Source organism: Colius striatus, chromosome 2 (assembly GCF_028858725.1).
Source record: "Colius striatus isolate bColStr4 chromosome 2, bColStr4.1.hap1, whole genome shotgun sequence".
Taxonomy (NCBI): Eukaryota; Metazoa; Chordata; class Aves; order Coliiformes; family Coliidae; genus Colius; species Colius striatus.
The window spans coordinates 64861942-64876751 of record NC_084760.1 but is presented as its reverse complement, the minus strand read 5'-3'; the positions used below and the strand labels follow the sequence as shown (position 1 = coordinate 64876751).

The following is a 14810-nucleotide window of genomic DNA, read 5'->3' as shown; positions in this document are numbered from 1 at the left end:
TAGATGTGTCATATTTTGCATACTCCCTGTTCTAACAATCCCTTGACTATTTTGCCGACATCCGTGAATCTAAGCCACCTAGTATAGTCAGAATTTTATTTGTATTGACTTACATTATAGCAACCTGATTTTACACTTCTGTTTTTCTGTGTGCCTACCAGGCATGTGTTCAGCCCTGCAATTGGTTGGTTGTGGGGGCACGGCAACCTCATCTCTATCAGGCAATCCTTAACAAGAATGAATATGCTTCCATGTAGGTTTGAGTAGAAAGTTATCACTGTGAAACGAAGGTTTCTCTCTTCTCTACTTCTAAATTGCAACAGATGCGTCTGCATATACTCCCAATTCATGCATACAAACGAAGAGTACTTACATACGCTCACAAGAAAAAGAAAGTTTCTCCTATTAATCACAGCAACAGCTGACAATCTAAGCAAAATTTAAAAGTACTTTTATCTCACCAAATGCAGTTGACTTCAAACCCCACAATGAATATTCTAAGTTTTCTTACAAATGCAATTAAAAATATTTCAGAATCTAATTTAAAATATATGAATTACCAAAAAAAGTCTGAATAAATTAATAAATACTGGTTGCTGATTCCATACATTATTTTGATTTTTCAACTTAAAAATAAATTTCTATCAAGGAACTGATTCTGAATTCAAAACATATATTCTAAAGAATTGAACAGCAAATTACTAAAAAGTTACACGATTTTAACACTCTAATAAAGATTAGCATCATGATCCATTATGCTTAACACTTATTTAAGTTTTTTCCTGTTACCAGGATGCTTAAAAACTTGTTCCAAAACAGAAAGCAAAGCTAAGAGTCTTATGTAACAACTTCATTTCGCAAAGGGTTTTTTTAAGGATATCACCACACCAAAATGAAGCTTTTCTGATGGAAGGTGACTGATGCTTCATTGATCTTGCTCTACAGAGAGTGCTTTAAAAAGACATGAGAGTGACACTGAGTAGGTCTGCTATTTGGGAAGGACAGGGTGGGGATGCAGAAGACAAGACGTTGAATGCAGTGGGAGAAAACACAATATGTATGAATGGCTGGGAAAGGTATAAGGAGTACCATGAGGATAAGAAAAACAGTACAAGACTGGAAAACACAGGCTTCTAGAAGAGGACTTGGTGTGCAATAGGAATTGGGATATGGAGATGGGTAAGAAGAGATTAGAAGGAATGGTTAAACAGATATTGCACAGGTGGGTTCCTATGAGGAAAAAAGGGCAGAAAATATAACAATAGCTAGCAGTAACTTGTAACTGAGAAGCCTTGACAGGATGTTAAGGGACACAAATGGATCAAGGGAAAGAAGGATTTTCATTCAAAAAGCCAGCAGTAGATCAACAGAATCATCCCTTGCACACTGTCAAAGATATTAATGTTTTGCTTATATGTTGTAGACTGACTATTAAAATAAACAAGTTTAGATCCCACTGGCTAAAATCCCTAAAGTAACAAGAGGTGCCTCCACCCTTTTATAAAATACATCCTCATGAGTTACATCACATAATTTTAACTCAGCCCTATAATTAATGGGGAACAAACCAACTTTGAATTAATTTGGCAGTATCATTTTAGTAGCTTCTGCTCCAAACCATGAGAAAAAGAAAATAAAACTTATCCTGAAATGCCATCTGACCTAATAGCATAGAATATAATCTCTGGAAATTTGGTGTTGTTTAGCTTCTGAAATTATACTGGCAATGAGTCAAGGAGATTTTAATACTAATCTTCTCTAATCATATCTTAGAATTAGAAACATTATTAGCATTTTAATAAAGGAATATCCCTTTCTAACCATGGTAGGTCATGAGACAGCTGACCTGAAAGCTGTCTGCTCTCTCTTGTTTGCTAGAGTTCTTTGACATTAAAAAACTTAACAGTATCTCAAACCACTGTAATCTTCTAATCATAGTTCATTAATTGGTTGTCTAAACTTATCAGTAGTAGCAGGCCAGTTCACTCTTTGATGTGCACAGCATATGGAGGGACTACAGAACAGAGCAGCTTTTATGGACAGTTCAATACTTTTAAATTATGTGCAGTGTAATTAACTATTATATCAAACATGTACACAAAGTTGCGTATCCACCTCCAAACATCCCAAATCCCTTTGGCCTCCTGAATATCCAGTTTAAAAGTACAGAGCTGTGCAGCAGGTCTACACAGCAGAGGTTTCCTTGTGACTCACACATTCTTAGGATTTGCTTCCTGAGACTGAGAGGAATGCAGGTAATTGTGTCTAATGCACAGGCAAATTCACAGTTCTTGGAACACAGACACAAGTAAATTGACATCACGGAAGTTTTCACAGCATGGGGTTTTAATTTCTTTGTAAGCTTAAGTGAACAGCAAATAGGGACCTCTGCATCTGTCAGTGCATATGGCTTCTCACTAAGGACAAAGTTTTGCAAACACACTCCCCTGAGCAGAAGTGTGCTAAACCAAACAGGTTAACAGGTCATGTGCAGGGAAGTGGTGCAGTGCCACTAGTGTGGGGGAGGTTGCGCGTTGCAAGATTGTGTGGGAGGAAGAAATGATGGGGATGATATGGAAAGGGAGTAATTCATGCTTTTAGCCAAGAAACACCAGCTACATACTTTCTTTTATCTCACACCTGGCAGTGAAATAGCAGTTTGTCACATCAAAAAGGCTGAACAGCATGGTACACTCTCTACTGCACACCCCAGGTACAAAGTGCTGTCCATCTACTGGATCTTCCTTTTCTCTCCCACCTTCTCAACTCACATTCTTTACAGCAGAACTGAGCCAGCACAAGCACTGGCCATAAACAACTTCCATCGTCTCTCAGGTCAAGGCTCCTATTCCAGTGCCACAGGGCCACAGAGAGACGGTAGCCTGAACATTTGCTGTATGAAATGCTTCCACCACTTCAGCCACAAGCTTGTTAAGCATCTCATGGAAAAAATATGCCTTTTGCATTCATGCATTTTATCAAATTATATAGCAGCATTTAAAGTCAGCAGTTTCTTTTTCTTCATTTTGCATCTGATCAAGTACATTTAGGAACATATGCCACCTTCGCTCTGCATGTGGAACTCCCACTCCTACTGAATTCTAATAATACTAGCAGTAATAATAAGTAACAATTTTTTTACTGTCCTGTTGCCAGGACAGAAGGCTTCAGAACATCTGACAAAATATATGCAAATAGAGAGGGGTGGAAAAAGAGTAAATTTACCGACAGGTACAAAAAGAAGTAGGCTTGAAAAAATATACAGACAGTATCGCCTAAAACCAAAAATGAGTCAATCAATTCCTAACAGAGTAAAATTGAAATTCTCTAAGTCCCTGCACAACCAACTCAGTCTGAAGTGTCTATCAGCATTTGTAGAGGTAAGATTTGGCTTTTTTAATTGTTCCACTTAAACTAACTCACTGCAAAACTCCACTGTCCCTTGTGCTTTGCTTTAGAAGTTGGCAAGGATTTTGCAAAGGATTTAACATTCTGCTCTTCTACACACTCTAGTTTATCTTTATAAGGATACTTAATATTCAGCTAGTAAAAATACAGTGGTACTAGTTTTGTTTTGAGGTATACTCTAGAGAGTCCTCAAGAACTTTGAAACAATGAACCAGACAGACAACTGCAGCAAAAATACCTGAGCTATGTCAGTTTCACACAGATCTAAGTGGAAATTACTGTATAATTACACCATTTGGCAATTATTTGTAAATCCTACTGTAAACAGGATGCTTGCAAGGGCAGTGGCAAGACATGATGTTCACGGAATGCAACTACTCCCATTAAAATGTTGCTTTCAAACTCTTGAGGGAAAATCACATTGGCCTTAAAAAAGTTTTAAGAAGGAGCCTTCATACAATGAAAATCAGGTTCCAGTTTTCTCCTAGCATTTCACATGAGCTTAACCTGTTCCCAAAGCATAGAATTTCAAAATTTTACACTATACTGCAAAAAAATCCCAACAAGCAATGCCAGCTACATGCTAAGAGAGTGTAAAATATCCTGAAATAAGTGGCAAAATGCAATGAAAATTCTCTAAATGTTTAAATACAATTCTAACTGGAAGAGAGACTTGTTTTTAAGTCCTACCAAAACAGGCTTATAAATTTTAATTTACTTTAGCTTCTTCCTCCCTGAAATGGCTGGAAGTTTTATTTCAGCTTCCAACTGACTTTTTCTTCAGATCAGTTAAGTTTTCTATCCACTAAAGTAAAACACAATGGTAGCAAATTTAACTATGTTGAGTTGAAAAAATCTTGCATCATGTATAGTAACGGTAATAGAACAAGGGTTGTAAGATTTTGAAGAATAATAAATTCAGACCTTCGGAAAATACAGAATCGGGAAAATAGTTACTCAAATAAATGCAGGCAAATAAGGTAGAATTTGAAAAAGGTTTCATTAGAAGGAAGAAAGCTTTTCATATTCAGCCATTGAAAGAATGAACAAGAAGTTGGTGCTTCACTTTGATCTTCAAAATAAGCCACGACAATGTAATAATTTCTTCTACTTCATACACCATATAAATACCTCGTCATGCAAGACGAGAAGACCAGGCCTCAGTTCCAAATACTTAAAAGGATAAAAACCTACACTGAGAGGAATTTGATACTTTTCATGTGTGTATTGTGAGCAATAACATCACTTTTATTTATACCAAAATGTCCAATGTGAGCTTATTACACACCAGTATTTGTTTCGCTCTTGAATTGTGTAGAAAGCATATGAAGCTGTCATTGGTGCTGATCTTTTAACATTTGCTGACTGGAGTTGCCTTAGCATTTAAAATTCAAAATGACAAGCAAATCTCCATCCATATCAAGCTCCTCCCTGAGTATTTATTGCAGTAGTGCAACTACAAAAAAGGTTTTTTCCCAAATTTTACGTTAGCAAAGAACACTAACATAGAACACTAAGTGTATTGTCCTTGTGTAAATTAATTGTTGAAAACACTTAACATTTTTTCCATATGGAGGCATGTAAGACTGAGTTATTCTTACCACCATAATCAAATTGTAAAGGAAATCATTCAACTCTAATACAACAGAAATAGTGCTTATTTTTTTAAAGAGGAACGGGAAGATTACTAAATGAACTTCTCGAAGTTGTCATCATTTGAAACTGTTCTGGTAAAACTCTACAGACTTTACACTAGTTTAAAACACAGCACTGGTACCTAACACTTACATACTCCAAGTTATGAAATAGTATTTCTGACATTAGTTAAATCTATCATCATACCAAGTGATCCTAATTTGTCCTCTCTTCCACTCTCCTCCTTTCTTCTGCCAACCCTGTTGCCAACACAAATATTTCAAGACAGCCATAACTTTCCGATGAATTCCCAAATTAAATGTTCAACATATTTAGGTTTTATTGCAAAATAAAGACATAATGCAACATGAAAATGGAATTATTGAACACTGTGCTCAAATTCCCCTCAATTTGTTAACAGTATTACAAAAAGCAAATGTGAAACATGGGTTTATGAATAAGGATCAGTGATATTGTTAAGTTTTTATTACGGCATCGACAGCACTACACATAACAGTTTCTTTTGACATGTTTACAGTTTGAGAGAGAAAAATAAAGCTCTAAAATATACACTTTTAAAAAGGCTGTCTTAGATATATTGTTGCCTTTTCTCTCAAATACATTAAGCACCATTAAGAAACCTCACCTTGTTATTCCTAGAAAAGCAATCACTTTCTTTCTCTGGAAACTGGTAAACACTCCTTTGAGTGTATTGTCTGTTATAGTAAGAATACTGTGACATTTACACATTGTGATGAACTGCCTCTGAGAACGATACATAATAATATTTTACACTTCTGTAATCTTTTCACCCAAAAGCCATAAACCACTTCAATATCAGGGTAACTTTACAGGTGATGAAAGAGGAAAAGCAGAAGGTGCAACTAATTTTACTAAATGAAATCCTGGGAAAGATTCATAGTTATATTCCACAGAGTGTGGAAGGTGTTCTCACTTTCACCTTCTGTGTTGTGCTAAGTTTAACCCATACAGTTAGCAATGAACCTTTCTCAACTTCAGATACTGCAGCAATGGCACAGTTTACTACTTAATTTTGAATCTTCTGGTCTCTGACATTTTCTGGACAATCTATTTCCCATCAGTATGAGTAAACATAAATTGGACACAAATAATACACAAATTGGATACTTACAATCTTTATCCATACTTTGTTAAGCTGCTGTCCTTTCCTGTTGTCTAGTAATGGTAGTAATCAATTAAATACACCAAATACTTTTCATTAACCAAAGAAGTTAATGAAAAACTAGTCTTTCTAGTCTTTTTTGTTAACATGCCCCTTTGAAATTTTCCAAAGACAAGAAACAAACTACTTTTGACATTTATAGATTGGGCAACTGTGGTACAAAGAGGTAGAGTTGCTGCCAAGATCAGTCATCAGGCCCAACAGATAAAATTACTCTCTTTTCTGAAGTTCTTTGGAATCCACAGGTACTACGCATCTTCACTATCTTTTGAATAAGTAGGATGAGTATCTGCCACCTCTACATACCAAGAAGAGAGTCTGAAGTGTAGAAATGACTGCTAGTACCAATTGTGAGAAGCATCATCAGTGCAGTGGCAAAACACAATGCCAGTGTATTGCTTCATAAACCAGAAAAACATTCCATTGACATGGGTTATTTAGGAAATGTTGCCACATTTGCAACTGTAAAAAAAACGAGTCAGTCATCAGACTGACAGCAGTTAAAACAAGTCATCAGTTGTGGTTCTTTCTCAATTCAAGCACAGGGGAGATAAAACATGAATACTGGCATCCAAGAAAATCTTATTCATGTATGAACATCCATAATATTACAGGTGGACAGAAATATTAGTCTTGACGTTTGTATTGAACAACTTCCTCATAATGCTCAACTTCTGCAAACAGTGTGAGGATTGCAAGTCTATTGTTCAGATTAATGCATACATTTTGAACACTTGACTGTGTCTTGTGTTTTAGAGTCCAAACTATTGCTTTTTCGTAATTCAATCCAAAATTACATTAGCTGCAGATAACTGCAAAATCGTTTCACACAGAACCTCTGCAAAGCCAGCAACCTAAATCTCCAAGACGTTCATTGATGCCGAGACTGGAAAAGAATGTCCTTTTACAAATGGACAGGTGAAAAAAAAATTCAAATTACTTTTCAGATTCATGTCATAAACTCACTCTCAAACTGGTAGCAGTTTTCAGAAAGAGAAAGAATTTATGTGTGCTTCTGTGATGTCAAAGATGAAATTTTTGCTTTTGGAGGTACAATCTGTAGCAAGAACGCACTTCTGCCAAGACTCTGGCATCGATGATATTTTGTCTAGACAGCCTTTGAATGTGACTGACACAAGAACACTACACATGGTTAACGAAACTGAAACGTATGGAACAAGATATATAGTATTTTGGAAACATGCCAAACATCTTCCAACCATGCCTCCTGGTATCCTCCTCGGGAATGTAATGGGTTTTATTTCTTCAGGTTTCCCAGGTGTCCCAGGAGACAGAAAGATGGATTTGCTTAGACAAAATGCTACTAGGGTCATTTGGACTTAAGTAAATATTGTCAAGAAATGCTGGTCTATGTGCTGGCTAGTCATTGAAAAAAGCATTCAAGTCACAGAATTATGTATTATTTGAAGGATTAAAGAATGTAAGAAATTGCTAACATTTTTTCAACTATCAGACTTGACTATAAGAAACACATGACAACTATTAGCTAAAGGACAGAAATGACTAGCAGCAGCTGATAACTGTTCTAGACATTTTAGAAAGCACTATATATTTACTTTGACCTTTTGGGCCATGACAGAAGTAGCCTGAACCATATGCATGCTTTGATGGGAAAGTCCACATGAACTTGCCAGAGACAGCAGGCTGTAATTTTTCAGAAATGATGAATATCATGTACTGTCAAATGTTATTTTCACTGTATGACAGCCTTAGTTCACTTAATCCTCAAGCTACTGTCAGAGCTAGGAGAAGAGAGGAAAAGGTGAAGGAGACTCAAAGACAAGATCATCGACTTTTAGCTTTAGCTGGTTCACTTCCAATTCAGCTGCCACTAAAGTCAACAGGTACCCCTCTAACTTACTGGGACTTGACACTAGCTTCTGTCAATTAATTTTACTGACAGTACTGTTCAGCTGCCAAAAGTAAAAAAAAAAAAAAAAAAAAAAAAAATCCCAAACCTAAACCAAAACTAGATTCTAGTTTGTCTTCCAGAAAAACACCAGGCCTCAAGATACCCTTTTACAATCATAGTAAAAGCATTAGTTATGGCTGTGGATCCTCAGAGATCCAGCAAACTTTTAGCACCCAACACAAACACTATCCAAGCTAAATGCAAAAAACGGTAGGTGCTTCCTCAAATAAAATATGGTCCTCACTGAATCTTAGCTTAATCTTGAAACACAGATTTGCATGCTTGACCAGTCACGTTGTAAGTGTTTGAGTTCAGTGTTCAAATTCACAAACTCAACCTACTGACCGGATATGATGTACACAGCAACAGTGGCAATACTTGTAAACTCATAATGAGGTTCTGAGAAAAGTTTCATCACTGGGAAGCACCGAAATATTCTTTTATTTCTTAACTTTCCCATAACTCTGTAGGAATTGCAAAATTTCTTGCCTATTTACACTGTGGATTGAAAGGGAAAAAACTCCCTATTTTGATCTAGGTACTAGGTGTAAGTTGGCTATTGTATTCCTGAACTAGAGAACTCTCTCCTCCCATCCACTCTTTTCCTCCCGCCCTCTCTCCTCCCACCTGCACTAGGAGAACACTGCAGTGGAGGCAGCAAAACTAGGAAGCTCAGGAAAAAAATAGCCTCTGGCCAGCACCTGGTGTTTTCCAGCAGGCCATCATGCTCGTGACTCTTACAGATCTGGACCCTTAGGGTCGTTTATGGATTTGCAACCACAACTAGCTGGATCCAGCAAGTCGAGTTGCCCAATGGTTTTTGTGTCGCTCCCACACACTTGTGCCTGTCAAGAGATGGATTCCTCGGCTGGGTGAAATGGAGTGAGACATGTTTTCTATTTTGACAGCACACAGGAGCCAAGTGCTGGCACCAGCAGGTTCTGGTGTTTACTATCAGCCGTTAAAAAACGTGAAACACAGCACCAACGCAGCGGTGGCAGGGCGTCAGGCGCACCTTCTCCACGGCCGCTTACGCGCTGCAACCCCTCGGCTTTGTCCGTGTCTTTCTCCGTTCGAACCGCCTGGCTCCGCTGCCGCGGTGTCCAGTTGGCTCCTCTCACGGCTGGCCCTGGAGCCACAACATGTCGCCATCCCTGCTTTTCAGGTCACCTCATGGCGCTGCCGTCGAGCAGGGTCGCCGCCTCCGGGGCTGCCGCGCGGTGCCGCGGCCGCTCAACGGGCAGCCTGAGGGAGGGGGCAGGGCCACGGGCGCCGGGGGCACTTACCAGGTCTATGAAGGTCAGAAATTTCCAGCTGCCTCCATAGGTCTGATGCGCGGGCATATCAATGGCCTTGTAATTGCACAGGATGGAGCAATAGGACAGGAGGATGGCGGCGCGCAGCACCTGGCAGGGCACCAGCGCCATGTTGCACGCAGCGCCGGGGCGGCCTCGGCGGCGGCAGCGGGCTCCGAGCCAGCCCGGGGTGCACTTCCGTGTGTGCGTGTGTATGTGTGTGCGTGTGGGGGGGTGCGCGCCCGCGCGGGCGGGACTCCGAGCGCCCCCGCGCCGCGTTCGGCCCTGACCGGGGCGGGGCGGAGCGGACGGGCCGCGCTGTGCGGCGACGGGTCGCAGCGGCGAAGGGCCGGCGCGGTCAGAGGGGTGACCGGTGGCGGTGCCGGTGCTGTCGGCAGCAGCCTTTCAGGCGGGCTCAGCGCGCTCCTGAGCCGCAGCTCCGCGGCCGGGCTGGGCGGGAAGAGGCCGGGCCGTTCACGAGGGAGCGGAGGGGCCTGTCCTCCCTCTCCCGTCACCCTGTGCAGCGCGCGGGCCAGCCCCGCCGCGCAACACCGCTCCGGCTGCGGTAGGTGCACGCGGGCTGGCAGGTGCCGGTCGGGGACTGTGGCCGTGTGGCCGTGCCCAAGAGGCCCCTCAGGACCAACGCAAAACGCAAAAAATTTTCAAGCAAAAAACCACTAAGCGTTAACATTTGCGACTTTTAAAAGTGTATCGCGAAACGCTCTCTCGCGCGTACCTGCCCCCGCGGCAGCCCCGCCGCTGCGGCCGCCGTGACGGGCATCAGCGGGGCCGTTGGCGCGGGCGGCTCCGCGCGCCGCCAGCTGACCCCGCGGCCGTTGGAGCAGGTGCGGCAGGCGGCGGGAGGCTGTGAGGTGGCCGCCCGAGAAAGGCTGGTGGGCCCAACGGCGCCGTGCTGCCGCTCCGCCGTTACCGTACACTGTCCGTGAACCAGCCCGCCGTTTGACTTCTCCTGTGTGCCTCTGAGGCACCGAAGTCCTCAGTGTTCCCGTTTGGCACGTGCACACATGCAGAATTGGCAGGAGTTGCGTGTTCCAGTGCCTGTAAGACTGCGAACTCATTATCCCTGAATTAAAACGTCGGGTGAGTAGCAGCATTAAAAGGAGTGACCATTCTGTCAGCAAGGGTTATGTCACCAAAGGGATCCTTCTCACGAGGATCAGTTGAGGAGGTTTTGTGCTTGGACATTTACACCCTGAAAAAGAAAGGAAGGGTCTTAAAGTGCTTGATTGCAGGGTAAATATTAAATTGCTCCACCATCTGGAAAAGTTATTTTAAAGGGGGAAAAAAAAAAAAGGCAAAACCAACCCACACCAGCAGTAATGTCTGGGCTTGGATAGACAAACCACTTCTATAAACATCACCTCCATACATCTGTCTTCTGAAATAAATACTTCATCATGGTTAAGCTACTGGAAGGCAAAAAGAATCAATGACTATGTGGTGCATTCCCTGCTTTTATTCCATTAACACAGAGTCAGAGCCTCTTCATCTGGTACCCCTTGTGCTCAAGTTCTGCAAAAAAGTTGAAGGCTTTTAGGAGAGTACATGCTAGCAGCTATCATAGATGTTAGCACAGTTTAAGATTTCTGCCTACACAGAGGACCTGCATGTCAGGCAACGTATGAAACATCCTCTAGAAGCAAGGAGCATGAATTTCCCGCTGGATCCATCCTTTAGGTTATCTTACCTGTCAGTTCACAGCCCCAGCAAGCACATTGCACAATCAGACTTTTCTATTGTTCTTAGTCTTAAAGGCCAAAAGGGTTTGCTGTCATTGAAGTCTCAAGGTTCAGTGTAAGAGGTATCGGAATTAAATTTAATGGTCTGCAATACAATGGGAGACTAATAATGTCAGCACTGTGGAGGTGGATCTGTAAAGCAGCACAGTTGCTGCTGAGGACCTGATGTCTGTCCTGTGTGTATTTCAAGAGATTTTATATCAGCGTAATTCTTTTCTGGACCCGTGTACTGAATATTCATTAGTGGCTGAAGTGCATTAAGTGAACATCTGGAGCACATCTTCTGTCAAGTTATAAACCAGGGCAAAGTATCAGTCTAGATGATCAGCTGATCTAAAATACACTCTGCATCTGAACTTTAGTGCTACTGTAGAGGCATCCTTAGTGGCAAGTCTTGCTGGTCTTGAGCTTTGTAAGCTCTCAAAGGTAAGTTACCCTGTGGGGAGCTCCACAGCATGTCTGATTACATACACATGCACATCCTTGTGTTTTATGATCAGATTCTGACAGGAAGAGCTTGGAGTTGTCTAAGCCTTAAGCAGTCTGTCTTCTGTTTTTCTATCTGCACCACCTATAACCATGTACATGTACTACAATGATTCCGTGGTTCACCTCTGTGTCACTAATAAGGCACCACAGATTACGCTCACTGAATGTAACTTAATAAATGAAATTCTCCATTTGCCTTTTAGTCGTCTGTTTTTAAACAACCTTCTGAGTTACAGCATCTTCAAAACCTGTTAAAAAGTTGAAAACTACCCAGGCTTTTGGGGTAGTTACTCTTCAGTTCTAGTCTCTGTTCTTCCATAGAAATCTCTTCACTTTGAATCCTTCTCTGATATCTGGGGTCTTTTACTACCCAAGAACAGTCTATCTAACTGCTTTGCAATTCTATTATCTACTCTTCCAGAGAAAGCTCAGCAAGGCTCACAGAAAGTCTTAACCTCATACAAAGTAAAAGTTTCACTCATCCTTGTAAGCCAAGGTGAAAATCTAAATGAAGCAGACTATACAAACACTCTTGCTCTCTTCTTTATTATGCATTTCTAGGTCTTTGAAAGGAAACATAACTCCTTTGTGGGTGGGATTTTTGTGTTCTTTCTAGAGAAGTATCTGTTGAATCTCTAGATGTTATTATAATAGGAACTAATTAGATTGTAGGCTGCCATTAGCCTTTATGTGCTACTGTAGACTTTTTACTTCCCGTCAATTGAAAGACAAGCAGTAAAGTCCTTTGTGACTGTAGTTGAAGTGGGTTCACAGTAGATTATCTTTTTCTTGGAGTTTGATCTTGATTTTTTTCAGCAAAGTAAAGATGAGGTCGACCTCCTTAGTGGTTTGCCCTTTATATTGCTTTATGAATGCAACTTTTTGTAAAATGTTTATATTTCAAGGTCTTGATTAAATGCATAAATCATAGTAAGGTAGACTATAAACAATATTCAGCAATAGCTTGTGATTTTTCAGATCCCAATGTTTAAATATTTGTATGTAAATCATGAAAAACCTCAACTTCATTTTCCTAAGTCACATACTGTAAGTTTATTTGAAAGTGGGAGTGTGACATGGGTCATACTTGTTATTCAGCAGAGATGAGGAATGGCTTTAGAAAGGAGAAAGAGTCCAAAGCACTAATGTATCTGGGATGAGAGATGTCAACAAATGCTGTCTACTGCAGAGGGCAGGGGGGAATAAGATGCCTAAAAATCTGTCAGAGAACTGAGTGGGAAAAGGAACTGAAAAAGGGGAGTTTCCCATTCAATTGTTAATGTAAAATTAATAGCATGATGGTTTTGCCACTTGGCACCTTGGCAGAATAAAGTATAGCATATTGAAGTCCCAGTTTTAATCTGTTGCAGGCTAGGAGATGAGAATACTTAAGAGCTTTTTTCTCTCCTTTTTTTTTTTTTAATGGAACAACATTTGAGTTTCTAAACAGCATTGTATTTTGTGAGAATCAAAGATGCTAGTGAATGGTGGTAAATTATTTTTGAGAGATATTTTGAGACCCATGAGGTGCTTTTTCTTAAGCAATTGGTCTAAATGCAAATAAGTTGTTTACAAATAATTATGCCACAAGCAGTTGCCTCCAAAAAACCAATAATAATAAGCACAAAAATGCATGCTTGAACTTGTTTGAAATTGGTAATTGGTAAGCAATTTGTTCATGGCGATGCACCCAATACTGCAATTTCTACTATTTCAGGCAGAGTGTACAAACTGTGCCAAAGTAAATGTACTTGAATATGTGGGAGTGTTACTCCCACATAAGCAGACATGCAAACATTACACTTTCTTACAATGAGAATAAGTGAAATTACTGAAACTTTGAAAGTTAAAAATCAACAGGAAATTATTGAAAAAAAAATTGCCTGTGCCTAAGAGAAGAGTTTTTAGAAATGTTCTCAGTGAATGTGTATAAATTTGATATATAGCTCTTCAGTCAGATGGACTGTTCTTGCGTAGTAACTGGCCCCACATATCAGGAGAGAATTCAACTCAAAATCTTTGGTAAAGACAGTTATTTGCTGCAACTGATCCCATTGTTAACACTACTAATAAAGATAAGAGCAAGTTTTTATTTCTTCGTTTCCTTTAAAGAGGTATAAATGATAAAAATTGAAGAATGGATTGAAAAAAAAAGACCACAGTTACATCAGTGGTAAAGAAGAATGTATTCAGTAAGACTTCTGGAGCTACTTGTTTGCATGGTGACTGATTATTTCCAGTTTCAAATTTAGTTTTAAGAATTACAGTGAAGTTACTAATTTGACATCTTTTGTATTAAGTATCCTACAACAACCATATCTTTATGTGTTTAACAGTGGGACATAGAGCTGGAGCAGACATGACCGGGAGGTATGTGAAACAAAGTTTGGGGCAGCTGGAGAATCATCCTGTCTGCAAGTTAAACTTTGCTTTATTGTGAAAGACTCTGAGCTTTCTTGCTATAAAAGAGAAATGAGCAGATAAAACTCACTGTGGTCACGTTCCCTGTTAAGATTTCCCAAAGTGATGATTTTATTAAGTTAACAAATTAGGATTTTGAATATGCAAGTCAAGCAGGCACTGTGTAAGCAGCTAAACTTTTTTTTCACACCTGAATCAGATAAATTGTTATTAACAAAAGTGTCATGGTAAAGATTTAGTATCTTAATTTCATATTTCTTTCTGCTGATTACATCAGTCAGCGTTAGGACAGGAAGGGAAGGCAGGTAACAGGCCTCTGATGTGTAAAGCAATACTGACCGGGACTATTTTACCTGTCCACAGATGATGCAGCCTGCTGTAAATCAGAACAAACATTCTTCTGCTGTAGCATGAAGTCTCAGAGGGATGCAGCCTTTGGGAAATGGTGTAAGTACATGCAATGCACAGCTGTAAATTACCTGCTATCCTGTATTAAGAGCTTGCATAACCTATCAAAATTCTTGGATAGGCTGGATACACAAGGATCTTAGGAATATCAGTGAACATTAAAAAACAAGAATTGCTTGTCATGGGGAACTATAAGTCAGCTTCTTATTCACAAAAAATGTCAAAAGAAGACAAAAACAGAACAAAATCAAAATTTC

At 40.1% G+C, this 14810-nt stretch overlaps 1 protein-coding gene across 2 annotated transcripts in view; it reads right to left on the bottom strand.

The window, feature by feature from the left end:
- AIG1 (androgen induced 1) overlaps positions 1-9809 on the bottom strand; it is a 126545-nt gene extending 116736 nt beyond the window's left edge. The window contains exon 1 of one of the 2 annotated variants that reach the window (XM_061989725.1): positions 9467-9809. In XM_061989725.1, the coding sequence (XP_061845709.1) occupies positions 9467-9607 (141 nt within the window). In that variant the 5' untranslated portion in view covers positions 9608-9809. The remainder of the gene's footprint in view (positions 1-9466) is intronic. The other variant, XM_061989724.1, reaches the window with a different exon arrangement.
- Positions 9810-14810: the final 5001 nt, after the last annotated feature.